Here is a 12,221-nt window from a genome sequence, read left to right on the forward strand (position 1 = left end):
CGATCTGCCAAAATACCTGGAGTAAAGCTGAAAAGGAGACTGAACAAAGGAGTAACTACCTCCTTACCTATTGCACAAATCAGTTTGCACCTGAAATATTTATTCTTCTTTTAAGAGAAGCCTGACAACAACTCAGTTCCTCCCTCATACTAAAGACACAAGGGCAGGTTTAAATTTGAAATCTGTCAAATTGATCGTTTTAAAAGCCTTTATCTAAGCAAAGTGCATTGTCTGTCACGTTGTATTCACAGTCAGCTGTTATTTGCTTGTAGGGAACCATCTTTTTCCCCCCATTTCAGTTTTATTTTCAAGGGTTAAGATGAAGCTTTTTGACAAGGAGACTCCAAGCCCAAGCGTTTTGGGCAGGGATCCAGTTTTGTGCCCCGCGACTGCTGAATATCCAAGATCCATCGGCTGAAAAGCAGCGATGAAAAGAATTTCCCCCTCTCTGAAAAGAACTTTTCCTCTTTTCAGACCTATTCAGAACAGAAAGCACTTGAAAACAGTTCCTAGGATGGGGTGAAGAGTTTGTACACCCCAGGAAAGCACTCACAGCCATCCCCAGCAACCCATTCACAGCGCTTCTGTGTGGCCTGATTTGCCTGTCCCCGCCGGACAATCCGGTGGGACAACCCAGGGATGCTTTCCAAAGGCTTTTGCTGTAGAAATCGGTGATATTTGCAGTAAGATTAACAGATTAACGCGTTACCTGTGGGGGGTAAATTGGCAAACTGTACAACAGCCCTTCCTGCACATGGAGTTTTGTTGTAGATAAAAATACATCCTTTATTTTACCAACATGCCACAAAAACACAGTAACGTGATCCCATGTTTTGGCTACAAAACCCCAGCGCATTTTGCTGACACGAAGCTCAATAAATATTTCCTTGTGAGAAAGCCAATTGGTTTTATTCTCTTCCTTCACATCTCAAGGATATGGGATTAAAAGTGAAAATTCATGGTGTTTTTCTCCACGTGTAACAGCTGCCTGTGTCACTCCCAAACTGGAGCCTTCTGATCTGATGATCATGGCTCCCAAAAGTCTCCCACAAAATCAAAGAACAAAAAGTCCAATCAAATTTGTGCTATTTGGTTCACGGTTTTCCTTTGCAATGCAAACTGTGGGGTGTTGTGTCCCCATCACAGGAAAACAGGCACCTGAAGATAATTCACAGAATCCCAGAATGCCAGGGGTTGGAAGGGACCTGGAAAGCTCATCCAGTGCAATCCCCCATGGAGCAGGAACACCCAGCTGAGGTTCCACAGGAAGGTGTCCAGGCGGGTTTGAATGTCTGCAGAGAAGGAGACTCCACAACCTCCCTGGGCAGCCTGGGCCAGGCTCTGACACCCTCACTCCCAACAAGTTGCTTCTCAAATTTAAGTGGAATCTCCTGTGTTCCAGTTTGAACCCATTACCCCTTGTCCTGTCACTGGTTGTCACCAAGAAGAGCCTGGTTCCATCTTCCTGACACTCACCCTTTAGATATCTGTAAACATTAATGAGTCCCCCCTCAGTCTCCTCTTGTCCAGCTCCAGAGCCCCAGCTCCCTCAGCCTTTCCTCCCACGGGAGATGCTCCACTCCCTTCAGCATCTTGGTGGCTGCGCTGGACTCTCTCCAGCAGTTCCCTGTCCTTCTGGAACTGAGGGGCCACAACTGGACACAATATTCCAGCTGTGGTCTCCCCAGGGCAGAGCAGAGGGGCAGGAGAACCTCTCTGACCTACTGACCACCCCTTTCTAACCCACCCCAGGTACCACTGGCTTCCTGGCCACAAGGGCCCAGTGCTGGCTCATGCTCACCCTGCTGTCCCCAGGACCCCCAGGTCCCTTTCCCCTACACTGCTCTCTAATAACTCATTCCCCAACTTACACTGGAACCTGGGGTTGTTCCTGCCCACATTCAAGACTCTACCTTGTTCTATTTCATTAAATTTTTCCCGCCCTACTCTCCAGCCTGTCCAGGTCTCTGGATGGCAGCACAGCTTGCAGTGTCACCACTGCTCCCAGCTCCGTGTCAGAGGCAGGGGGGGATCAGGCCCTCGCTCGAGACCTTGCCCAGTCAAGTTGTGCATTTCTCCTAGGGATGGAGATCTTGCTGATGCCCCTGGCCAGCACTTGAATCTTATACTAATACCGAATCAGATGTCCTTTGCTGCAGCTTGGGTCTGTTGCTTCATGTCCTCTTTCTGTGAGCGTGTCTGGTCCCGTCTCCTCTCTACTGTCTTCAACCATCTTTTCTTAGGTAGTTGAAGGTGGTAATTAGACTTCACCCTGTCTCTTTTCCAGGATAAAACAACCTTGTTCCTTTTGCCTCTCCTCATTTATTGTGGGGTTGTCCCCCTTCTTTTTCTTTTTTGTGGTCAAGTTGGACCAAGGCTCTGAGCAACCTGAGCTGGTGAAGATGTCCCTGCTCATGGCAGGGGTGGCACTGGATAAGCTTTGAAGCTTACCCAAACTATTCTGTGATTGTATGAAAGATGACGGAGGGATCATATAACGCTTAATTACACTCATTGTGCGTTCACTTGGGTCGTGGAGAGTCCAGTTGACTCTTGGTTCTAGCAGCCTGTTGTCTGAGTATTTACCATTGTGCTCTATTTGTTTTTATGGACCCACGTTAACTTTTAGACGATTGATTATTAAGAAAAATAAATCAGTATGAGGTGAGGAGCAAATGTATTTGGGATTTTGCTAGAAACGCACCCACTGAATGATGTTCCCCTGTTTACATGGACTTGTGGGCCTGTTGCTGGGCCAGTGGAGAACTGATCGACCAAAATGTCTCTGGCGGAAAGTCAGATTTCATTGGGAAATGTAAATGCATTGTATCAAAGTTGCTTTTGTTCACTAAACCTGTAATCCCCTCCTAAAACATCAAATCATTGTGACAGGGTGGACAAAGAGAGTTTCTATTTTAGAAGTTTGAAAGGATAAATCCTCCGGAGTTAAATTGAGGCCTATAAAGGAAGTTTAGAGCACCTTTTCTCTTAAACTGTTTCTGATGCACTGAGGAATAAAAATCTCACTATTTTTTATTAATTCTAATATCCTCGCCTGAACTTCGCAAGTATTAAACAGCCAACAGCCTTTAGGTTTTAAAACATGAGAAGGCATTCACACCATGGCCAATACCACGGGCTGTCTCTCCAGGACTAAATACTAAAATAACTCGGTAACTTTTAAAGTATTTCTCCATCATAATGGCAAAAAAGGTGTTATTTCTTTTGAGGCCTTTCAGTCTGCCTTCTCTTGAAATACGGTTTTTAAATTCACATGACATAATCATTAAAATTTACCAGATGGCTCACGAGACACATTTTAATATGTTTATGGTTTATCCTCGTTTTGCTGGCTCGGGAAGGAAGAAAATAACTTAAGAACTGAGGAGGTTTTGGGGGCGAATTCCCTCAATCTGGATGGCTTTGCGGCCTCTCAGTAACAAGTCCCTTTATATATTTTAAAGCGTCATTGTAATTGATTTGTTCCCTTCATAGTCTATGTCTGGAAGTCATTTGCTGCACAAGAATCTTAGCTTTCCCTTTAAGAAAACCAATTTGAGACGCATCCTTATTTTAACCCTCCTCTCCCCCTTTATTATTTTTGGTATTGATTTATTTTCAGTCTCTTGCGACTTCTATTTTTGCTTTGTTTATTATTTGTTTATTACTCTTTGAGTACGGTGCACAGACCGTTTTTTTAAGGAAGAAACAGCGTTGTTTCCCAAACGTGTTGGTCCACATGGGTCTAAGAGATAAGAGAAGCATTTCTCATTGCATTCTGATAGACTGAGAAGCCAATGTACTACCAGTGCTTTGTTATCATTATCTTTCTGGTTCTCTGTGATCTGTACTCTGTATTTTCTCCCATTTTTGACTGTTTTCTGCTCCCTTGAGCTCCTTGTGCTTTTGATCTCTGCTGAACTGGCAGCTTGTGTCCCAGGAGAAAATGATGACTTCACCATCGCATAGCAGATCAAGGAGAAATAAGAGAGGAGATGCCTTGTGTAGGGTGTAGATCAAGTGGTGTGCAGGCGATAGAGGAATCGGGTCTACAGGATGTTTTGCACTCTGCCGCTGACTTTACAGAATCCCAGAATGGACTGGGTTGGAAAAGCCCTCAGAGATCATCCAGTCCAACCCTTGGTCCAACTCCAGCCCATTGACCAGATCATGGCACTAAGTGCCATGGCCAAGCTCAGTTTACAAACCTCCAGGGCCGGTGAGTCCAGCACCTCCCTGGGCAGCCATTCCAATGCTGACCACTCTCTCTGCACAGAATTGCTTTCTAATCTCCAGCCTCAATTGCCCCTGGCAGAGTTGAAGGCCATGCCCCCTTGTCCTATTGCTGACTGCAAATCCAGCACAGAAAAAACAGAAGTTATTTCAGGGCAAAACAGAGGTTTGCCTTCCAATGCCAAAGAAATGGTGTCATTGGAGAGCGTAGCTGAGTAGGAGTATTTATTTGCTTTGGAGTAGCGATGATTGCGAAATGCTCTGAAAACTTATTAAAAGAACTCGAAGCGGTACATTGTGCAATAGGCTCATCTTGGCCAGAGTCGACTTTCTGAGACGTTCTGGGTTGTAGTTGAAAGGAAATTTTGCATAATCCTTCATCATTCTCCTTCTGCCTACTGGATTGCTTTTCTTCCATGGTAGAAAATTTGAATTCTGGTTGTGCTGGTTTATTCCAAGTGACGCTGTGCACGGAGTTTTTGACCTTTCAAGGGCCTGATCCTTATCGTTGTGTTTGCTTCCTGGCTTTCTCGGAACAGTACGACAATCAATCTATTGAAGTTTCATCAGGCTGTTTTAAACTTGCGCAGGTGGGATAATGGCCTTTCTAGTGTATCTACAGGCAAGTCATCAGAAAAAGATGGACAGAAAGGAGCAAACGGTGAGAGCATCTGCTCCACAGGTACCTGCGTTCTCCCCAAATAAATCCCAAAACTGAGAATTCTAAGGGAAAAAAAATAATTGTCCTATGCTAATCCTTTTATTATTATTAGGAAAGGTTTTAGGGGGGGATTTTTGTCTTTTCACTACCACTGTTCTCTCTGTACTTTTATTCTTTGCTGCTGTTATTCTCCCTCTCCAGGGCCTTCCAGTTATCACTGACAACCATACTATCAGTAATAAGTGATGCAAGAATAAGACCAAAGAAGAATAAGCCACGACAAAGGAATTTTGTCTTGTCCCTGAGCTGCAGTTTGCTGAATCTGGGCAGGAACAACCCCAGGTTCCAGTGTAAGTTGGGGAACAACATGTTGGAGAGCAGCATAGGGGAAAGGGACCTGGGGGTCCTGGGGACAGCAGGGTGAGCATGAGCCAGCACTGGGCCCTTGTGGCCAGGAAGGCCAATGGTACCTGGGGTGGGTTAGAAGGGGGTGGTCAGTAGGTCAGAGAGGTTCTCCTGCCCCTCTGCTCTGCCCTGGGGAGACCACAGCTGGAATATTGTGTCCAGTTGTGGCCCCTCAGTTCCAGAAGGACAGGGAACTGCTGGAGAGAGTCCAGCGCAGCCACCAAGATGCTGAAGGGAGTGGAGCATCTCCCGTGGGAGGAAAGGCTGAGGGAGCTGGGGCTCTGGAGCTGGAGAAGAGGACACTGAGGGGGGACTCATTCATGGGGATCAATATGGAAAGGAGGAGTGTCAGGAGGACGGAGCCAGGCTCTTCTCGGTGAAAACCAATGGTAGGACAAGGGGTAATGGGTTCAAACTGGAACACAAGAGGTTCCACTTAAATTTGAGGAGAAACTTGTTCCTGGTGAGGGTGGCAGAGCCTGGCCCAGGCTGCCCAGGGAGGTTGTGGAGTCTCCTTCTCTGCAGACATTCAAACCCGCCTGGACACCTTCCTGTGGAACCTCAGCTGGGTGTTCCTGCTCCATGGGGGGATTGCACTGGATGAGCTTTCCAGGGCCCTTCAACCCCTGACATTCTGGGATTCTGTGATCAGACCAGGGTCCCTTAAACCCAACTCACACCACACTGTGTCTAGACTTCAATTCAGGTCTACAAGCGCCATATTCACCTGCAAGCAAGGCAAGGAAGGTGAGCTGCTCTTTTGGAGGAACCTCAGAACAAAGAGCTGAGCAGCTGATGGTGGGACAGCCACCTGTCACCACTGTCACCACCGTCACCATCCACTTGGCACCTCGTAGCAACCATGCGAAGCTTGCGAGTGGTGTCACCCATAACACCCAGTGCAGAGCCAAGGCCAAAGGCCTTGCAAAATAACAAGTGGTTTTGAAGATGGAAACACCCCCTGATGATCAGCACAAAAGGAAGGTGCAAAAGCAGCTCCAGTATATGTTTGACATGGAATAAATTTTAAAACTCAACCAATGAAGTTCACAGTGAGTGTAATTTATGTTGTAATTTATGTTCAGGCAAACATGCTGGATTTCTGCTTCTTCCACGTTCTTTTATCGTGCTTTTGAAGCAGCACATTTATAGAGTCTCATGTTGTCTACGATCACAAATACAAACCAGCAAACTTATTTTTAACCCTGCTTAATAGAAAACAAGCTTAATATACAGGACTAAACTGCCCTGGGGGCACTCAGACTCTCAGTTTAGTCAACAGTTTATGCAGACACTTCCACCGTGTCAATGTTTCATTATGCAAATATTTATCGCAGTTAAAAATTGATAAAACCAATTTAAAGTTTATCCATAGCACGGCGCTGAGGATTTCCAAGATCATCTTGTATTCTGGGTAAATATTGCATTGTGAACCCACATCAGCGAACATGAGAAGGCCAAGAAAACAAGAAGGAAATGAGCTTGAGAGAGAAAGGAATTCACAGTGTTTACCAACAAACTCTGAAAGTTTAGGGTCTAAATGTGCAAAGCTCAATCCTACAAACCTCTTGGTGAGGTGTAAAATAGTGAAGAGTAAAATACGGTTACGGTTGATATTAAAATTTAACATAAGCCAAGCAAAGAGGAAAAATATGAACAGTGCTCTTGAAAACGTGTAGTGCATTTATTTTTATATCAGGGGAAGGTATGTTTCAACAGATGCTTTTTTGCACTTCATCAAAATGAGAAGCATCTGCTATTTCCTGAACTTGGTTTACTGAACAACACAGCTCACCACTAATGAAGATGAAATTCAAATGTCATCTAAAGAAGCAATTAAAAAAATAATCGATCTCTTTTCCTACCTCCAAAATGTTCTCGTATTAAGCTCACGCTTGCTTGTCCTCAGGCACAGGCTTCCTAGTGATTTACAGATGATTTTCAAGTCTGAACCATAATTGTTAATGCTGCGAACTACTTCTAACCTCAATTTAAAAAGCCTATTAATTTTTGGAAAACACACAAGAAACTGCAGGCACAAATCATGATCATTTCACCTTTTCAACAGCATATTAAAAATGAGCTCGATTAGAGCAAAATGACTATGACTCAAGATGCCATTTCTTTCTTCTCCTGCATACCAATTCAGTGTGTGATACCAGCAGAGTGCTTGCAGGTTTTGGGAGGATTTTAGGAGAGAGAGAAGGTTTCTTCTTCTTCAGATGGAGTGAGAATAACGTCATAATTTACTTGTTCTGACCTGAGGTTTGTTTGACTGCTCACAGGAACTGTTCTTTCCCTACAAAACAATTCTGTCTTTTAAGCTAAAAATGACCAAAGAAATCTGCTGGTTTTAATTTCTTTTTATCAACTTTTTGTTCCTCTGCTGATCTTCGCTCATGGATTTTTTTAGGATAAACATGAAGTATTTTTAGAACTTCATTTCACAAATGAAAGGCAGCACAGCCAAAGCTTAATCCTGGAAATGGTTAATCAGCCACGTGGAACAAGTAGAGTCCAAAGGGAACCTTTTGTTTTCTTCATACACAACTTGGGATTATTTTACTAATTTCAGCTAAAAGAATAAAAAACACAACGCGGCGCTTGTCACTGCAAGACCAAACACACAAGTTCTATTTAGGCCTCTTTGTCAAATGTCAACTTAACACCACCCACAAATCAGTCTCTGAGCACAGACAGACAAGCAAATACCAGTTGTTCATCAGAAGAACAGATATTTTTACACAGGTTTTTACAAGGTTGTCTGACCCATCGTTGCTGTTTCTGAACGTGTTCCAAAGAGTTGAAAACATTTAAGGTATCACAGAATCCCAGAATGTCAGGGATTGGAAGGGACCTGGAAAGCTCATCCAGTGTAATCCCCCATGGAGCAGGAACACCCAGCTGAGGTTCCACAGGAAGGTGTCCAGGCGGGTTTGAATGTCTGCACAGAAGGAGACTCCACAACCTCCCTGGGCAGCCTGGGCCAGGCTCTGACACCCTCACCCCCAACAAGTTTCTTCTCAAATTTAAGTGGAACCTCCTGTGTTCCAGTTTGAACCCATTACCCCTTGTCCTACCATTGGTTGTTACCCAGAAGAGCCTGGCTCCATCCTCCTGACACTCACCCTTTCCATATTGATCCCCAGGAATGAGCCACCCCTCAGTCTCCTCTTCTCCAAGCTGTATATAAGGTATATAAGGATATATACATATTTCTACGAGACCTGTATGCCTGCGATGCCGATTACTTGGTTTTTGCTTTCTGTCAGCATTGACACACTATGAGTTAAACCTAAGCCATGTTCAAACTTGATACACGGGGCAGTTTTCTACTTTAGGCAGAACCCATGTACTGAATCATCTCAAGCTCCACCAGATGACAATATTGTTTTTGTCTCTCAAACCACCACGATTTGGAAATGAAAACATAATCCTTAGACGTTACAGCAGAGTAACATGATCTTGTTCATTGTAGAAGCAAAAACAACTCCTTAATTGTCAATGCTGACGACGAGTGCACAAAAGGACACTTGCTGCATGTGCTGTATTTGCAGTATTATGTATTTTGTTTGACTGCCACAAGCCACATTTGATTCAGGCTCCAAGTTAAAGAAATAACTTTGCGTGCAATTAAATCCTTACCAAGGGGAACTTACCTAAAAGCCGCCAGTAAGGGAGCGTAAATGGAATCTCCATCATACACATACAAGTGGTCCCAACTGCACTCCGTGGCAAAGTGATTGAACCGAAGCCTGAGGATTGTGTTTGGCCTGTAAAAAATAATAATAAGGTTTGCAATTAGGCGCTCAACACATGGAATAGTCCCTCTGTGAACGAGACTAAAACTGCGTGACTTAGTGTAACTGCAAATCCGTCAAACATGCTGTGGTTTTCTTCTTCGGTGTGCACACCCCCTGGTATTAATATTAAACAACAGATGCTTTATGGTCGGAAAAACTGTGTCCTTAAACCTTTGCACACGAACAAAGCAGAAATTAAAGAGCAAGTGTGGCCAATTCCTCTGCTCTGTACCAGCACTGACTGCCCTAATGACAGGGCCTGGTAGGGGTGAGCGTGGAAAATCTACACGGACAATACACCCATGTGTAGATGTGGCACTTGGGGACACGCTCAGTGGCGGGCTTGACGGTGCGAGGTTTATGGTTGGACTTGATCTTAAAGGTCACTTCCAATCTAAATCATAGAATTATTTTGGTTGGAAAAGCCCCTCAAGATCATCAAGTCCAACCATAACCCACCCCTGGCACTGCCCCATGTCCTGAGAACCTCATCTCCATCTATTTTCAACCCCTCCAGGGATGGTGACTCCAGCACTGCCCTGGGCAGCCTGTTCCAATGCCCCACAGCCCTTTGGGGAAGAAATTGTTCCCCACATCCAACCTCAACCTCCCCTGGTGCAACTTGAGGCCGTTTCCTCTGCTCCTGGCGCTTGTTCCTGGGGAGCAGAGCCCGATCCCCCTGGCTCCAAGCTCCTTATTTACTTGTCCAAAAGCGGCAGAAATGCTGCTTCTGCTACTTTATCATTTGGGTGGTACTGCAGGATGACCCTCCTGAGGGACCCTCCTCCAAGTTGAAGTTGGAAATACATCTCAGTGGATGTTACACTGAAGGAATTCTCAGTCTTGCTCACCAGTTCTGGGAGCTGGAGAGAACACATCAAGAGATACAGGAGACCTGTGTTCTACAGGACAAGAGGCCCTGTGGCTTTACCTTTTGTCAAAAGGAAGGTTTTTGGTTATTTCTTGGCATGCCAAGGTGTCAACCACTGTCCTTCATTCTTCAAACACTAACCAGGTTGCTTGGTTTTCTTCTGGAGAGGAGTTATAAAAATACTGCTCTGTTGACTTTTTAAGTCAAGAGAAGACCATTGAGGGGCCTGATCTCCTAAGCCAGGGGTGTCAGACTCATTTTCATTGCCATCAAAGGGCCAAATGCAATTTTAGGACTGTATAGATGCAGGAGCAGTTATATTTATACAGCCCTAAAATCACATTCGGCCCTTTGACGGCAACCACAAGGCTGATGTGGCCTCGGTGACAATGAGTTTGATGCCCCTGTTCTACGAGGTTTTACTTACTTGACATGGGGATGGCAAAAGTCATTCAGACACCAAAACACATCAGCATTTCTCTCACCCCATCCACAGAAGATGCCCTCTAAGCTATAACTAAGTAATGCATACTTAAATGTTGTTATTTGTGTGGCTAATGTGCAAAGATACACCTAAAAAAAATCACAGCCAAGTCACAGTGGATGTCTAATTTAGGGTTCAGCTCAAGGAGGGTGAGAACACCACCAGTGTTCTGATGGATTTACTCTCTTTTTCCTTCCATGTCTATAGCAGAACTGCTTTTTCCTGCCCACAGCTGCAGTCGTTGAAAGGAAGAGATGCAAGCGATCATGGTCTTTTCAACAGCATTGCCCTCGGGTTCAGATGAAACCCATGTTCATCCTAATCAAATAAATTAATAAAATGTCAACCTGCCATAGAGTCCGCCCTTTCCACCAAAGGGGAATTCTTTAGGGAGTTATTCTCTTGAAAGAATAAGTTTTGATAGGCACACGGATCCATTCCAGGCCTTTGGAAAAGAGCAGCAGGTGTCACTCAAGGATAATATCTTGCTTAAAGAAAAGGTACAAAGAGTATTTGTCATTTCAAAACCGAGCAGCCTATGAAATTGTAGGGGGTTTGCTTCTATTTTAATGGTCTGGCAGTTGCAGAGCGGAAAGAAACATTTAATCAATAAAAGCTTCAGATAAAGAACAAAAAAAGGAAGATATTGTATTTGCTGCAGCTAATAACTCATTAACAGACAGCGCTCGTTTGCAGAATTGCGAGGCACACGGCTACAGGTTCTGCTGAGATGCTCAGGCTGGATCTCAGCTGCTTTGCTTTCTGTTCCTGGGGAAAAGTGGAAAGAACATCCCCAGGATGAGGACACAGCCCAGACACTGAAAGTCAGGAACTGTGCAAAAAGGAAATCAATACAGTAAGGAACACACGGCTCATTTTAAACCCGAGTCTATCTAGTGTCTTCAGTTACACGTTCGGATGGTATCCGTTCCTGCTTCGCCTCAAAAACCCTCCACAAACCACCACGCACCGGGGTGAGCCGGAATTTCACAGCTTTGCAGACGCTGCTTGCCAAGCCCAGATGTCCCTGGGAATTTCACACTGGGCAGAGCACTCGGGTTATTTTCGGGAGGGTGCATGTTTCAGCTGTTTTAATCAGCGGGATTAAACCCTTGCTGTTCACCCCCATCCTCTGACAGCAGGGCACAAACCATCAGGAGCAGGAAAGGGACATAGACTTAAACACCTGGCTATGAAAGAAACACTTTTTGCCCACCTCTTTAAGATCTCACTTCAAACCCCACCAAGTGATAATTCCCCAAGAGAGAATTCTCTCTCATTACCACGAAACAGAGGCTGCAGGAGCAGTTACGGTGACATTATAGGGGACCCGTGAGCAGCACTTCACTTCTGATAAAAACACAAGTCACGTTACACTTGGGAAAAAGAAGTTATGAGGGTTAAGCTGGTCCTACTGGAATTGCTGAGGCTGGTTTGGCTGGAATAACATTCTTGCAAAACCCTTTTTTCTAATTATTTGCAATTCCAAACTCCCTGCACTTGTATTTTTATTACCTACCGAAATGGTGTTGCCACTTAAAGCATCTGCCTTTGATCTTAACCACATTAAAAACCGAGCTCCTTATAGTTAATAGTGGTAGGCTCCCAATTTCACTGTTCCGGACGGTGATCTGGATCCTGGGAGCTCAGGTATTTGCGTTACTCATCCAAAATAAATGTCTGTAGTGGATGATGTGAATTCCAATCCCCCTCCACCCATCAGGCTTCCCAAACATAGAGAGAAGATGAAATAAAAACGTGTAT

General features: G+C 44.7%; 1 protein-coding gene across 1 annotated transcript in view; it reads right to left on the reverse strand.

Moving 5' to 3' along the window:
• Positions 1-12,221, reverse strand: part of ATRN (attractin) — a 170,323-nt gene that overhangs the window by 116,804 nt on the left and 41,298 nt on the right. The window contains exon 3 of the mRNA XM_065836240.2: positions 8,959-9,072. Coding sequence (XP_065692312.2) covers positions 8,959-9,072 — 114 coding nt within the window. The remainder of the gene's footprint in view (positions 1-8,958; positions 9,073-12,221) is intronic.

The sequence above is a fragment of the Patagioenas fasciata genome, chromosome 4, assembly GCF_037038585.1.
Source record: "Patagioenas fasciata isolate bPatFas1 chromosome 4, bPatFas1.hap1, whole genome shotgun sequence".
In the NCBI taxonomy this organism is placed as follows: domain Eukaryota; kingdom Metazoa; phylum Chordata; class Aves; order Columbiformes; family Columbidae; genus Patagioenas; species Patagioenas fasciata.